At 43.9% G+C, this 16,968-nt stretch overlaps 1 protein-coding gene and 1 pseudogene across 2 annotated transcripts in view; one reads left to right on the top strand and one right to left on the bottom strand.

Moving 5' to 3' along the window:
- NELFA (negative elongation factor complex member A) overlaps window positions 1–16,968 on the bottom strand; it is a 29,247-nt gene that overhangs the window by 3,990 nt on the left and 8,289 nt on the right. Inside the window, exons 2-4 of the mRNA XM_080938778.1 lie at window positions 8,652–8,823; window positions 7,141–7,302; window positions 1,191–1,280 (exon numbers count right to left, since the gene is read on the bottom strand). Of these exons, the coding sequence (XP_080794904.1) occupies window positions 1,191–1,280; window positions 7,141–7,302; window positions 8,652–8,823 (424 nt within the window). The remainder of the gene's footprint in view (window positions 1–1,190; window positions 1,281–7,140; window positions 7,303–8,651; window positions 8,824–16,968) is intronic.
- On the top strand, window positions 11,654–13,044 carry LOC308434521 (sentrin-specific protease 5-like; annotated as a pseudogene). Its single transcript has one exon. The product of its transcript is annotated as a sentrin-specific protease 5-like (transcript).

The raw sequence follows: 16,968 nt of genomic DNA, 5'->3' as shown, positions 1-16,968 counted from the left end.
GATCCAGGTTCAATTTCCAATACCATTAGCTCCAGTCCCAGGAGATCTGATGCCCTCTTCTGTCATCCAGGAGCACCACACACACATACACAGACATATATCCAGACAAAACAGCCATACACATACAATAAAATAATTCAAAAAACAAAACAAAACAAAAAACCCATTCAGGCTCTTTGTCAGTAACACTGGAGAAGGGACATAAATTCAGAACCTACAAACCCAATGATACCCCGGAGGGTCTGTAGGGAAGACTCAGGCTTGATGCTCTGAAGGTACCCGACTCATATCCTTTCTAAGAAGGCTAGAGTAATAATAGATAACAACTTTCTTAGACAGCTGAGACCTCCAGACCTTGCAGGACAAAAACTATCCTGGTATCAAACTGCCCAGAGTGATGACACCCCAAACTGACATTTTTGCTAAGAACAAAGGCAAACATCTTGAGCTGTGTGACCTTACAGTATCAAGGATCTCAGAATAGTGACATTCCACTTGTTTTTCTGTCCCCCAGGAGGGCCACCCAGCGTCCTCAGAGGCAAGGGAAGCAAGGTAGAGACTACACTAGAGCAGCAGGCCACACCAAAGGAAGAACCATGCCCTGCAGTAATAATGGTAGAATGGTGACCCATACCAAGACTTTCCACTAGTTATGTGCCAGCTTTGGGGTTATGGGAACTTGGTATAAGATGCCAGATGAACCAAGTGGGAGGACTGGCAAGGCTTCCCCCTCACTCTACAGCTGTCCCGCCCACTGGCACTGAACACAGTTCTAGAGGAGTCCTCGCTTGTACTCGACACAGTGCAAAGTGCACATAAACAAGGCACATATGTGAAGATCCAAACTACTGTGTGACCCTCTAACTTGGAAACTTGTCCTGAGCACATGCCACCTGCCACAGCTATTACACCCAAGAGGGCGGCTACAGATGACAAGGGAGCGACAGCAAACGTCTCCTTCACCCAGCTGGTCTCATACTGGCTCAAGCCTCCTTCCTTTCCCCAGGCAAAGATGCACATGAACTTGCTTGTCCTCACACATCTACACACTACAGAGCCAGTGGGCCTCACCTCTCAGGACCAATGTCCGAGTGATTTTTCTAGTGAGGAAAAATCCTACTTTTCAAGCCACCCACCCCACCCCACCCCAGCCGGCAAGCAGCAGCACTTCCTGAGCACGAGAGCCTTACTTGTAGTGTCCATCTTTCGGAGCAGCCCCCGGCCCTTGGCGTGGAATGGGACCCCAGCACTTCTCTTCAGCTGCTGGGCTGTTTCGGTAGCTATGAGAATAAAAGCCACAAGGTCAGGGTTACTTAGAGCATAGGGCCTCTCAGCCCATAAAGCAACTATAACAAAGTGACTTTAAAAATACTCAAGGTAACTCCTTTATATAACCCAGCAGGAATGCACCCAGAAATGCTGAATTTTATATAGTTGATACTTCCTTTAAAAACAAGCAAAAAGCCCAAAACAAAAAGAAAAGAAGGACTGTTTCTGGTATTTGTTTTTATAAATCATTGCCTATATAATTAACATTAAGCTAAGAATTAAGTGGAACTTTTTTTCTACTTTATAATTGCCAAAGCTTCTCCGTAGCCTATTTTTCTTTGATTTCAATCATTGTTCTCGAGGCAGCAAAAGGGACAGAATGGAGGCAGGAGAAATGAGCTACAGCAAAGAGTGGGGGGGGGGGTTCTTGACAAGAAAGGAAGGGGGCAATTGCTCGTGCATGGCTTCTGGGTTGCCATGTCTCATTGTGGTGCTAGGTACTTCTGAGAAATACTGATAGGGCAATAGTTAGTTACAGACCACCAGAATCTCCGCTACATCGCCTCCAAAAGGGATAGACCGCACTGTGGCTAGTCCTTCCCTCTGGTAACCAAAGTTGTCTTGGAATAGAAAACCGGAAGCTAACACATGGCTGAGTCTGTCTCCTGGGCTGCCCTGACTCAACTGTCTTGCCCTATCATGGAGTCTCACCTTTAACCTGTATGCACTGGCTTTCTAAAGTGACAACCTAATCAAACCCAAGCAAACACCACCGAGGGTAGTGATGGGTATTCAAGATAGCAACAAGAGAGGCCCTTCCCTCAGCACACAGTGTGGGCCAACTATGTTAAAGAGCTCAATATTAAAATGAAATGATTGAAGCATTATAGCTAAAATGAAACTCCAAACAATAAAACCCACCATGTGTTGTAAGCTCATTTTGTTAAATAAGCCGTCCCCTGTTCACCGAGGAGCTTGACACCAGTGCAAATATGGCAAAGGCTTATTCTGTCAGGAAATTTCTACATAAGTGGCTCCAAAATCCAGTTATAACCACCTGTTGTGCCACAGGGAACCAGGAGCCTTAGGTGTTGGTACCTACAGGTCCCCACAGCTGTCTTTACAGCAGGCTCAGGCCAAGGTTCTCTTCAGAGTTACACATAAATATGTGGAAGAAACAAGGTATTTTCCTGAAATAGCTCACAAAAGCTGGAAGGCAGGATTAGCCCAGGTCCATCAGCAGAGCTACAGCAACTGAGGAGAGACCTTCCAGAGCAGTTCAGTGGGCCTGCGCTCTACAGAGCTACCAGACAGCACAGATCCCGTCCACAGAGCTGTCCTAACAAAGGCTCTTCCTTAGATTCCTGCAAACAGGGTATTTGCTGGCCTATGATCCAGCACTCACGAGGCTGAGGCAGGAGGAGGGAGAAGCCATGCCAGCCTAGACTACACAGTGAGAGACTGTTTTCCAAAAAATAATAAACAACATCAAAGCTATTTAAAAATATTAGCAATGTTAATTGCATAGCCAAAATAAGTTTATAGAAATTTGTGTTTTTAAATTTTTAAACATTTTTCATTTGTTATTTTTTTTTTGTTTGTATTGATTATATTGCCAAAACAAGGTCTACATTGCCTAGGCTGATCTTAAGCCAGTTTGTGTTCCTGTGATCTTTCTGTCTCAACATCTCAAGAAGCTGTGAACTAGGTACATGGTGCACCTGGCTTAAACCCCATGCTTTAATGTATGTGACTAACGGACACTTTCCCTGTCCGTCTCCAGCAAGTAAGTGTCTTCCGCTCAAACTTTCCTAAGACATGATTTGCAAAAGCATTTAATAAAACCATCTAATATCTTTTTCTTTAAGTATAGAATAGTTTATTCAGGGCATGGGGAGGGGAGTTAAGAGGATAGTAGGGGCAGAGAAAGTCGAGGGGGAGGGGGGTAAAGGCCAGCCATGAGCACGTGGAGAGAGAAGGGGATGGGGAAAGAACAGGGGCAGGAAGGCAAGAGCAACCATCCAGTATCTTATAGAGACCAGGTCAACATACAAGTAGCAGCCTCATACCAACATCCCACTGTAAGGGACCTATGCCCTGCCTGACTGGCACAGATTCTACTTTGTGAGATTATAGGCACCATGTTTGAGAACCCTGAGGTCTCTAACACATTTCTAAACAGCAGTGGTTAACATAGAAACCTGATTGTCCTTTTGAGAAGACAAGCTAGCTTTTTTTTTTAAGTAAAAATATCTGAAAACTATAGAGAATATCTTATGTATTATATGGAAGCCTCTCTTGTCAATATAAAACCTATAGCCTATAGGAAAAGTATAGAATAGAAGGTGAGACATCCAATAGGCAGAAAGGATTCTCAGAGAGAGCCAGGCATGGGGAGATTTGCCCGGGAATATGGAGGACAGAGACTATGAAAGGAGCTGAGCAGAGGTAAGTAGCCACGTGGCAGAATTTAGATTAGAATAAATGGGAAATTAAATTATGAGCTAGTCAGGAAACAGCCAAAGCTCATGACAAAGGTGTTTGTAAATGTAATTGAGTCTCAGAGTTGTTATTCCGGGAGCTTGGGGCTGGGAGAAAAGCATTCATTTAACATATTGTGTTGAACATGGTAGGCATGGAGTCCAGGGGAAACCGAGGAGAACAAGTGGCCCTGTGTGCTACAGAGCATTTGACTGAGGGCCCTGAGTCTGCAGTCTCTCTTGGACCAACAGATAGCCCAGAACAGGGGTTTCACCACCCCAGCAACTGTAGGGGTCACCCATCCAGTGAGCAGGGAGCAGGAATGCAAAGATTCAAAACCAAGTCCTTGGATAAACCCCAAGGGCTTAGGGCTGGACTGGCACCACCTTCCCAGAATGGAGGACATCAAGGCAGGTGTGTGCGAGTATATGCTGCCCACACAGGAGCCCGGGACGGTGGCAACACAAAGAAGGAATCTGTGGTTTTTCTGTTCCCTTTGAACCAGAGTCAAGAACCACACAGAGTCCCGCTAAACAACACAAGGAGACAAAAAACACACACACAAAGGAACGTGAGCACACCAGAACTTTGGAGAAGGTAAAAAACTATGTTTTAAGGCTGAAAGGGAAGGACCTCGGATTTCAGCTCCACATACACATATCATTTAAACTGATAAATGGAAAGATGAGAGGCACAATGACACAGGGTTTCTAATTTACCCGATGCTCTTTTAAATGGTTCAAAGAGAAAATAAAAGGAGCACATGGAACTGAAACTGACATAATCTGTTACAGATATAACTTACAATCCTACAGATCAAGCAAATTACGGAGCAATCTAACAAAAATTTCAGGGAAATGCTCATAGAACAGGAGGATTTAAAAAAAAAATTCTCCCAAGGATAAAGCACTGGCTTTTAGAAAAAAACTGCTGAGTTAGTTCAGCTTACAGAAGTCCTAACTCCAGAATGTAAAAAAAAAAGAAATATGTTGTACTAGGGTGATTTTGCGTTTATTCCAATAGGAAAAGATCTTGGTTACAGACAGAGGTCAGCAAGACCAGCAAGGCAGATAATGTAAGCGCTGACCCCTCCTGCAGGGAAGATCTCTGAGACTGGCTGAGACACGAATAAATCTTTCAGGCTGGAGTCCTTACTATATGCCATTCTTTCATATGACATGAATGAAAATTAATATTACAATTTGGCCATATAGTCCAAACTACCTTATAAAGAAAGATGTCTTTCACTTGCTCAAAGAACAAAGAATCATCTTTGACTAATCTATATACACTGCACATTCTAGACATGTGTCACTGCTGAACCATGTATTATTTGTGAGCATTTCTATGTTTGCAGACAAAAGGACCAGATACCAAGAAGACAAGCAGCACAGAAGATCCAGCTTCAGGTCCAGCCTCAGTGGCGTGCTTCCAGCACAGCTTCAACGAAAGCAGCCGACCCCAACTCGTCCAGCATCACTGTTCAGTCAGAACTACAGTGAAGCCCTGAACTTACCAACATACAGAGTCCAGACAACAAATGCTACAGCTAGTTTTCTGAAGACCGACCATTATTCCAATTTTGGGGGGAGAAAGAAGGTTCAAAAGGAAAGTAAAACCCTGAATCAAGAGGACAACAGCCTTATTCCTAAGAAATGGGGTGGATGGCTTTTTGCCTCCCATAGATGATGGATGTTTGTCGTTGTTTAAGGGAGTTGGTTACAATGTGTTAATGGTTCTGGTCAGGGAAGAAACAAAATAGATACTGGATTCAGGGATTTCTCTTTCTCTTTCCTTTATCCTTTCTCTTCTGTCTAGTGTTAGGGGGAAGGGGGAAGAAAGGAATGAAGAGACAAAGGGGGATATAGAAATAATGGGTAGATTATTGAATCTACTTTTAGTCCAAAGAACATTAATAAGCCAAAAATCTTACACGGGTATTGATTTTTGTATATTTAAGGTTGCATTTGTTCACAATGGTATAGACCTTTGTATATTAATACAGATTTAGGAATGCATTTTGCTACAACACACTAAGGTACTGTACCTATTCAATTCATTTTAAAGTACAATATAAGTTCTAGTACTTAAAAGCTGCTATAAGAAACTGCTTAAAATAATTAGAAATGCAAGTCAACAGTCACTCACACAAATAGTCTCTTGGTACCACTTCAGTTATTTATAAAGTTTATTCAGAGGCAGATGTTCTCAAGGTTAATCAGCAAATAGCTAGAAAGAAACAATTCAGATACACTATAGATAGATGGTCTTCAAAAACCTCAGAGACCCACAGAATATAACATTTTAAAGATTCTTTATTAATTTAAGCCTGTTTTGACAATGAGACAGGTCTGTTCCTGGCAGCACCCCTATTGGGCTTCAAAGCAGATGCTGAGCATTGGACATAGTCCTTATGGAGTTTGTGTCACATACAGCAAAGCTTGTCACTGGGCAAGAACTGCCCTAGCTTCATGCTGACAGAATGCTGTTCAAACTGGGCAAATGGGATGCAGAAGTCGACTGCTGAGGTTTGCCAGGGCAAGGTAAGCAGTCCTTCTATATAGTTCCTGCTTCACAAAAAGGTCTGTCAGATATTCTGAGCTAGAAGGCTACAGATGATGCTCCTATGACTCAGAGGAATTTGGGGGGCTGTCCAGACAGCCAACTGTCTCTGTCATTGCCATAGCTGTGGAAGCTGTTTGCCTACTCTTCCTGCATACTCAGGTAATACTTGTTCCTTCTCAGGTCTTTGATGGGGCTGAAGACTAGATAGATGCTTATAGGTTTTTTTAAGGTCTATGCAAGTTATGGTAAGAGTGATTTAAGTAGACAACCCTGAACTCACCAGGATAGGATAGATAGTACTTTATCCAAAGTTGCTAAATACATATGGTCTAAACATTATAATTTTAATTCTTACCTGATAGTTTTCATATTTGTTATTATTGTATATAGTCTATTGATGTAAAAGAAAGCCTTTTATTAGACTAAAGAGGAAATTATAGAGAATATGTTATGTATTGTATGAAAGCATCAACTTGTCAATAAAAACTCTATGGCTTATAGGAAAGGGAGACTAGAAGGTGGGACGGCTGCAGGAAGGATTCTGGGAGAGAGCCAGGTGCATGAAGATTTGCTTGGGAACATGGAGGACAGAAGCATGGGATCTGGGCAGAGGTAAGCAGCCATGTGGCAGAACTTAGATCAGAAGAAATGGGATATTAAAGCATGAACTAGTTGGAGAATAAGCCAAAGCTTATGACCAAGGTTTTTATAAATATATTTTAAGTCTGAGTCCTCATTCTGGGGGCTTGGAGCCTGGAGAGAAAACCACACATTTAACAGAGAACAGCACAGAGAAAAGAGCAGGGTTGTGGTGCAGGCACTCACATTTCTGTAGCAGTTCCGCCCGCAGTGTGGCACTCTTAGGTTTCCGCTTCAGCTGAAAATGCTTCACTGGTGGGGTGAGGGGCCCAGCAAGGGTGGTCAGGGCATTCTTGTTCAAGTACTGGCACTCCAGTGGTAGCATGGCAGAAGCCTCGCACTCACTCACTGTGGAGAGCCAGAGGGTTGGAGGAAGTAACTTACAACCAGGGAACACAGGTGGCTGCCCCCACAGCTCACATGCAGACAACCCTATGAGGGCTTTCTCCACACAGCAGCATGGAGAGCAGCGTCCTACATCCTCAGCACCAGGAGGAACAAGTGTGTGGCATCTTAGCCTTCCTCTTTGACTGCAGAGCCCTGGCAGTCTCTGCTGACACTTGTCAGTGGCAGTCTTACAAAGACACCCACATGTGCTTCCTGATTTGATGTGGTCACCAAAAGGCTGGAGCCTGAAAACCTCCAAGGACTTGCCCCAGTTAGTCATACAACTGAGGGACGCAGAATAAAAAGAAGCGAGCTGCCTCATCCTCCTGCTGCCAAGAAACCAGCAACCCCAGCAGACATGTGACAGGCGCAGACCAATGCCCCCAGTCTGTAACTACAAATCAACTAAACCCCAAAATGCCCTAGTGCCTCACAAGCAGCCCTGTAGGAATATGTGACCTCAAGCCTCCAATTCCATCTTTCTGAGAGAGACCTTGAGGCACATGTCTTCATTCTCCATCAGAGAGAGAGAGAGAGAGAGCATCAGCGGCATAGACATTCCTACTCTCACCTCCCTAAAACCACAGTTGTCACCTCATAGTCTAGAAACTAATTTGTTGGTATTTTTTATGAGCATCTACTTTAGGACAGAGAATGTTTTAGGCTCTGGAAACTCAACCTCCAGGGTTTTCTGTTGGGATTCTGTAAACCCCACCCCTCAATTACCTGGTAGTAGCCATGTATGCTCCGCCCCAGTGACCTGACACTATAAAAGGGGCTGCTTGCCCCTCCTCTCTCGCTTGCCTCCTGGCTCTCTTACCTCTCTTGCTCTCCCAACCTTACCCCTCCTCTTCCCCTTCCCTTCCCCCATCTTTCTCCAGGTGTTCATGGCCCCAGCCTCTACTCCTCCCTCTCCCTCTCCCCCTCTCCTCCCCTCTCCCTCTCCCTTTCTCTCTCTCTGCCTCTACCACCCTCTTAACTCTCCCATGACCTGAATAAACTCTATTCTGTACTATACCATTGTGTGGCTGGTCCCTCAGGGGGAAGGGATTCCCAACATGGGCCCCTCAGAGGCATCTCCCTTGCTCCCAGACCTCGCCGCACCTCCATGGGCCATATGCCCCCCACTCTCTTCATCCTTCCCCTAACATTTTTACTCTCAAGGAACTTATGGGAGAGACATCAATGGCCAAGTGAATCATGGATGCACCATGTAATTGCAGACACACAGCACATGCAGCGGAACAGGGCTGTTGAAGTCAGACTGAAGCATGTGGGGAAGGCCAGCTAGTGTCTCAGTAGCCACTTACCTTTTTCTCTAAGTTCTCCTAAGATGTCTTGAACATTGGGGTTCTGCTCCTCCAGGTCCAGATTCAAGGAGCCTGTGTCAGGGAAGGACTTCAGAATGTCAGCAACCATGAGGACCCAGGGATCAGAGTCCAGGGTGGCCAGCTGGATGATATCCATCAGAGCGCTCTTCATCTGTCAAGACAGAAGACACCAGCTCCACTTGGCCTCCTGGAACAGTGACAGCTTTAAATGCCCCCTGCTGTGAATCTACGTACTTACGAATTGTGGCCTCTGGGTGGCCTGTGCCAGGAACCACCATGATAACCCTCAGGCCCCACGTCTCTACCTGGGCTTTGCTTCCTCCATCTATCCTACCCGAATCCAAGGCCGTCTGCTTCCCCGATCTGCCACATGTATTAGGCTGTGATGGCCATTACCCAGGGTCTCCCATGGTTTCCAGACTGTGCCTATGCTTCCTAACCCCATTGGTGGGCAGATATGACAAAACATAAGATTCAAGGAAGCAGGGTGTCCATGCCTATACTTATGGAATATGTATTGTTAGTGGAGGTTCTTCAGGCATGCAGAATTGGGCTTGGGTTCAGCTACATGAAGTATCAAGGCAGGTGAGTGACCCATCATCTCTTGGGTGCAAAGAAGGGGCAGGGACAAGAACTTCCACCATACATCACTTGAAGATACAGTATGCACAGGAGAAGCTGCAGAAAGCTGAGCATGTGGAATGACACGTGAAGTTGACGAGCTATGGGCACCTCTGGCAGTCAGAGTGGCCAGGAAGTCTTTGCTGCAGCCTGTGCAAGAGCTTGTAGCTGAAGACAAGAATGATCTGACCTCTGCCACCCACAGATAAGAATGCCACCCAAGTAGTGCTGCTAGGTTACAGTTGCTGCGATGGTTTGAATAAGAATAGCCACATAGGCTCATGCTAGAATGCTTGGCCCTCAGTAGAATTGTGTGGGAAAGATACAAAAGAGGGTGTGAAGCAGAAGTTTAGCAGAGCCATTGTTTCTGGCAGGAGACAATGGCTTTGAAGTAGCCTTTTGTAAATAGTCGGTGATTGTTACCTGTGGCTCTTCAGAAGGATTCAGAGACTTCCCATAACTTAAAAGCCTCCTAAGGCTGAGAGTTACTTAGGTTCTTCAAACTCCTAGATCTGATAAGAGGTTTGGGTATAGAAAATTTACTTGCTAAAAATGCCTTTTGTGTAACAATAAAGAGGTTCTGCAAAGCTGGTTCCTAATTCAGTTCTTCAGAGGCAGATCTGCAGCTGAGAAGCCTAAATTCATCCTGCAGCAGCTCTTTCTCAAGCCATCCTGTCTAACACAAGACACACAGAGAGGTGTGTCATTAGGGGTGGGCTTTGACTCCTGAGCCTTACTGTCTCTATGACTGTAATCTGTGGATCAGACGTGAGTTCTCAGCTACATCCAAGCCAGGATGATCATGGGCTAACCTTTGAAAACTGTAAAACATGTCCTAGATTAAATGCCTTCCTTTATAAGTTACCTGTGTGGAGACACTATGACTAGGACAGTGGCCCTGGAAAGGCAACTTACTAAGAAGGAAAACAGACAATATTCTCTAAAACAAATGGCTTTTAAAATATCAGGCTAAAAATAGAACATTGGTTTGAATTATTTATGTGCCCTCCCAAATTTGTGTTTTGCAGTATGTCTTTAAACTGCCAAAGACCGAGCTGCTTCCAAACAACAGACACGGGCCAAGCACGGCAGCACATGCCATGCAGGCAGTTTCAGGCCAGTCATGGTGAGACCTTGCTTCAGAAACAAATACACGCTTCACAGGCTTAAGAGTTGGGAGACAGACATTGGGACAATAGTAAAGCCCCAGTTCATACATGATGATATTCCTGTTAGGTGGCATTCCTTACTTTGTATGAAGGTGCGTCTCTGTATTTCCAATTGTTGATTATTATACTGGCAAAGAGCTAAGTGCTAGCCGGACGTCGGCATTGTAATTTCTAAGTCCCATCACCAGGTTTGCCATTTGCTTGCCTTCTCTCACCTGCCTAAAGGTGTTGTCTTGTTACTGTAATAAAGATCCGAGGGTCAACAGCTGGGGCAGCAAGTATGAGGGTGGAACTTCCAAGCAGAGAGGAATGCAAGGGAAGGCAGACATAGCAGAATCAAAAGCAGACAGGGAAAGGAACGCACAGGGACTGAAGCAGAGCAGCGAGAACTAGCCACTTGGTGGGTCGCAGGCTAGAATAGTTAGGTAACACTTAAACGGTAGTGGAGGATGCTGTCACCCTTTAAACCCGGGAGTCCCACAGATGTGGATTCAACTGCAAAACCTCTGAGGGTGCTCAGTTTTATTTGACACTATTCCCTTGTACAATGTAGTACAACTATATGCGGTCACAAATGCTGCAAAGATGACTTAAGCACAGGTCACACAAAAGGGTTGTCCCTGTACAACAGGTGCCCAAATATCCCAGACTCAAAACTGATCTCCCATAGTTACTGAGGGATAGCTGTATTGCAAAGGCAGCCCAAGTTAACACAGCCATTTGCACACTGAATAAAAGTCTACCTCTGACCTTCCTCTCACTGCGCTCACCACAGGCACTTACTGAATGGTTGATAGCCAAGCCCTTTACCCTCTGTGGGCACCACCTTGAAAGGTACATGAAGACAAGCATCCTAACCTGCATCCAGCTGCAGTCAAGGCCATGTGCACCCATCCAACATATCCAGGAGAGAATAAAGTATGTGTCTTATGTAAACTCGGCACGAGCTAGAATAATCTGAGAGAACTTCAATTGAGGAACTGCCTCCAAAAGATCCAGCTCTGAGGCATTTTTTGTAGGGAAGACCTGCACCTGCACACACTGCATCAAATGGCTGTGTAGGCATGCCCCTGTATTGTCAGTTAATTGCTTTGCTGGTAGAACCAAGTGCCGGCTGGATATTTAGTATTACCATTTCTACGGCCCATTACCTGCTTTCACTTGACCACAAGATGATTCTCTGAGATTATCATGTTAAAAATCAAGCTGCCGGAAAGCTCTGTCTTGGACAAGGAGCATGGTTTGGATGAAGCATTCCCTGACCAGCAGAATGGCAGTGCCACATACACTTGGGACCAGTCATCCTCTTCTCCCAAGTGGGAGTGGAGTGTACAGAGCACATTCATGAACTCCCTCTAATGGAACATCCTTCCAGTGACAAGTGCACTCTGGAAACTGAAAGAGCACTTATGACTCTGGGTCAGGAAAGTGGGACAAGTACCGTCAGTGATGACGGAGTGAAGCTGTCAGTGTCTGGAGCAGACACATCTGTGAGTAGTGTAGATGGGCCTGTGTCTGAGGAGCCTGCTCAGAACCAGAACTTCCAGATGGCGGAGGATGGGTCTCTCAAGCAGAACATTCTTAGTTCTAAGCTGCTGGACCACCCTTACTGTAAAAGTCCACTGGATGCTCCCTTGGTGTGCAGTGAACTCAAAGTAGAAAACCAAATGGCAGGTGGCAAGAGCAGCCAGACAGCGTCTCCAGTGGATGATGAGCAGCTCTCAACCTGCCTTTCTGGATTCCTAGATCAGGTTATGAAAAAGTATGGAAGTCTGGTCCCACTCAGTGAAAAAGATGTCCTTGGGAGATTAGAAGATGTCTCTAATGAAGACTTTATTAGTAGAAAACCATTTATCAACAGAGAAATAACAAACTACTGGGCCAGACATCAGAAGTGCAACTTCCGAATCGTCCACAACAAGCACGTGCTGGATAGAGATGATCTGGTAACCTCAGATGGTCAGCATTGGCTGAATGACCAGGTTAGCACTATGTATGGTGAGTTGATTGGATGAAGTCCAGACAATGTCCACTCCTTCAACAGCTTTTCCATCGACAGCGCTAACCAAAGGCTGTAGTGGAGTTCAGAGATGGACTGGGAAGGTGGACTTGTTTAAAGAGTCTCTGTTGATTCCCATCCACCCGGAGGTCCACTGGCCTCTCATTACCGTGACACTCTCCAGTCGGATTGTTTCATTTTATGATTCCCAAGGTATTCATTTAAAATGTTGTGTAGAGAATATAAGAAAGTATTTTCTGACTGAAGCCAGAGGAAAAAACAGAGCTGAATTTTTCAGTGTTGGCAGACTGCGGTTACAAAGTGTATTCCACAACAGGAAAACGACGGGGACTTGTGGAGCCTTCATGCTCCAGTACTGCAAGTGCCTCGCCCTAGAGCGGCCTTTCCAGGTTTCTCAAGACATGCTGGAGAGCGGAAAAGGATCTATAAGGAGCTGTATGAGCAGGGCTCCTGGAACGGTGATCACTCAGCAGGGACTCCAGTAGGCGCCATGTTACAGCAATGGTTTTTACCATACGTCCCTCCCATATTTAATATTTATTATCCAAACTCATGCATATAGACTGAGCATGCTGTAAAGAGTATTTTTTTAAAAAAGCCTAGCTGATTTTGTGCAGCTTTTGAAACATAGTTAGATGTGAACTGAATACAGGTTTAAAAGTTAACCCCAGAACCTAAAAAGGCAAGATGTTTTTGATACGGCATAGCTCAGAATAGATGTTCCCTATGGCATAAAGGGCAGCTAGGATCGCTGTGAAAAGCCTGTCATTGTCATGTTTTACACCTTTTGCTGGCATCCCTCAGAAGAGTCTCCAGCATGAGACACATTCCTTCTGTAGGTGAGAGAGGCTGTTCTGCTTAGGGATATGGTGCTTGCAAGCACAGTGTTGTTTTGAGTTAAGGTATGAGGAGAAAAGTGTCCTTGGGTGCCAGTTACCTTATCTTTAGAAAGGCAGGGGGAGGGTTATTTTGATTTGTTTTGAGACAAAGTCTCACTACGTAGCCCATGCTGTCCAGCAGCTCACAATAGCTAGGCTGGCCTCAAACTCAAGCTAGACCTGTCTCTGTCTCCCCAGTGCTGGTAATATAGCTACAATACACCATACAGTAAGATTCTCATTTTGGTTTTAAGAATTATAATATGTAGACTAAATTTCATAAAGGCTTTTCCTGAGACACTGAATTTTCTTGGATATTTTTTTCTGGGTTTGACTTGTGGGGGAAAAAAAACCTTAGCATCCATCAAACTCATAGTTAAATAAATGAGAATTTGGCTTTTCATGGGAAAAAAAAATCAAGCTGCCATCATGAAGGTCAAGTAGCCCTCAATACCAAAAGGCAATACAGAAAGATGGATTAGGCATTGTCCTGCTGCTGGCTGGCTCAAACTGAGTAAGGAGTGTGGCTTTTTGCAGAATAAAGACTGGCAGCTGGCGCAGAAGATATTTTACCTGTTAAAAACATGGAAACACTAAAGCAGAGGGCACCTGGACCCCATACAGTTTCGTTTCGGTTATCATCATGGAGCTAATTACAATATGGTCAGTAATGATTTTCTATACCCTAAGAATAAAGGAAAGAGAAACTCCTTGTCCTCAGAATTCACAGGAGCAGACTTAGATAAGGAGAGGACTGAAGGCCTAGTAGATACTGGGGCAGATATAATAATAACTTTACAAGATTCTTGGAATCCAACCTGGCCACTCTGAAAGGTATCACCTATATATCTTCTAGGGATTGAGACATGTCTCAGATAAAAGAAAGTCTAAAATGGATTAAACATATAGGTCCAAAAGATCAGATAAGAATCAAGACTATCTGTGGTAGGTATAGTCATGAATCTATTAAAAGTGGGAAACACAGATTAACATTCCTTCAACTTCAGGGACAAGATATAAAATGGGAGATGCTAACAATGAAGGTACTAAAAATGATATAAAAAACAGTTACAGACTATCCAGGCTGTCCACAGGCAGGCCACAGCAGGTGTTGGCTCTCCACATTTACAAGGCCACTGCTGATAGAGTACCAACTGCCCTATCAAATGGCTAACTGACAAACAAGCCTACTGAGTAGAACAGTGATCCTTAAATAAGGAAAAGCTGCAGCCCAAGGTCTAAGAGCAGCTGGAGGCTCACATATGGAAGAGTCCACCAGTCCTTGGAACTCCCCTATATTTATCAATTAAAGAAATAATCTGAAAAATCGAGACTGCTACCTGACCTATCAATAAGGTAATTAAGCCCATGGGGTTCCTTACAACCTGGAGTCCCCTTAACTCCTTTGTTACCTAAAAGCATGGCCTATTAAGTGATTGATTTAAAAGACTGCTTTTTCTCAATATCCCTGCAACAACAGGATAAAGAAACATTTACTTTCATTGTACTCGCATTTAACAATAAGCAGCCTATAAAAAGTTATCAATGGAAAGTTTTGCCACAAGGAATGTTAAACAGCCCCACCTTGTACCACTATTTTGTACAATAGCTGTTAAAAATAATTTGCAAACAAGTTTCCTCAATCTATAATTTATCAATCTGATTTCAATACACATACCATGGAGGGTGGGATGTTTGCTGAAGTAAAAAGTATTTTGCTTTGCTGGGGATTACAAATTGCTTCTAAAAATACAAAGAGGAGATTCTACCAATTATCTAGAAAATTTAACCACAGAAAGTACAGATCCATGGAGCTCAGTTACAAACTCTTCTTAATGATTTTCAAAAAATGCTGGGAGATATTAATTGGCTATGGCCCACTATTGGGTTAACTACTCAAAGGTTAAGCAATTAATCTCAAACCTTGGAAGCTAATTTGGGCTTAAAAGGTCCAAGAAAATGATCAGCTGAGGCTGAGAGAGCACTGGCTCTGGCAGGAAAGAGATCACAGGATGCATATGTGGATTATATGGACCCCAAGCTTGACCATACTTTAGGTAACTGACCTTCCACTCATTCTCCCACAGGAATTCTTATGCAGAGAGACAATAACATCTTAAAATAGATACTTTTAGCACATACAGAGTAAAAAATTAAAAACCTATTGTGGTGGTTTGGATATGCTTTGGAAAGTGGCACAGTTCGATATGACTCCGTCGTTACTTCCACAGGAAACAAAAAGCTGTGGATTCCTGCAAAGTTAAGGGAGGTCAGATTTGACCATGGGAAAATTTGGCCACTGACATGGAAGGTACTAGTAAGAGACCCAGAGAAACAACAAAGCAGATAATGTAAATGCTGATCCCCCTATATAGGATCAGCTCAGAGACCAAGGAGACATGGATGTCTCTAGTAGCCTGGTCCTCAAGACTTAATGTGACATGCCATCCTTTCGTTTGGCATAGATGGCGATTTGTAACACCCTAACACCTAGTTTGGTTAGGGTTTTACTGCTATAAAGAGACATCATGACCAAAGCAACTTTTATAAAAGACAACATTTAATTGGGGGCTGGCTTACAGGTTCAGAGGTTCAGTCCATTATCATCAAGGATGGAGCGTGGTGCAGGAGGAGCTGAGGGTTCTACATCTTGTTAAGAAGGCAAACAGAAGACTGGCTTCCAGGCAGCTAGGATGAGGGTCCACAGTGACACATCTACTCCAACAAGGCCACACCTCCTAATAGTGCCACTCTCTAGGCCAAGCATATACAAACCATCACAGCAGCCCAAACTAACTTACAGATGCCTTTCACCTGCTCAGGCACAGAGCAGAGAATCATTACTTGATTTGTGGACACCACACATTCCATAAGTGTGCTAATAAAAAAACATTACAATGTTACTTTTATAAGCTATGTACTTTCAGAGCAAAACAATCAAGCATCAGTAAAGTTAAAGTAGCCCAACAAGATTCACCCTCCAGGAGAGGATGCTAAGACAGAAGCGGAACTGCTAAGACATTTATCTGTTCCAGCATCCTGCCAGGTTCTAGTATTTCCTCAAGATTTGGATCCAGGACAACTTTCAAGTGGCTAGCCCTGGACAGAACAGCCTATTCAGCCAGGACTTTAGCTAAACCCTGTACTTTTCTGGCCCCAGATGATCCCACAGAATCTAATGCAAATCAAACAGCCCACTCTCCCAGGACTTGGCCAGCATCCCAATTTTCTTTCGGTTGCCAAATATGCAGTTGTGACCAGACAGCAAGAAACAATCTAAAGAACACAACCCTTATTCCCAGGAGGTGGGGTAGATTGTTCAGAGGTTTATGGGGGGTGAAAGAAAAAAAGGGTGGATCATTGTAGCCCCCCTTTAAACTAAAAAGGCAACAATAACTCTCTAATATTTTAGATTTTTTTAGCTACCACATAGTCTATACATGATTCAACTCTTGTTGTTTAGGGTTTATGTGCATATAACTTCAGCATTCAACTCATTTAAAAATGTAAAGTCATAGTCTTATAAAGTGCTGTAAAATGTTAAGGGTAATTTAAAAAATACAAGTTAGTAGTCAGTAACCTATAAATAATCAAATTCTTTGATGCAT

This window comes from Micromys minutus (assembly GCF_963924665.1).
Source record: "Micromys minutus genome assembly, chromosome: 1".
NCBI lineage: Eukaryota > Metazoa > Chordata > Mammalia > Rodentia > Muridae > Micromys > Micromys minutus.
The sequence above is the reverse complement of the archived record's forward strand: the minus strand, read 5'-3'. Positions and strand labels throughout refer to the sequence as shown.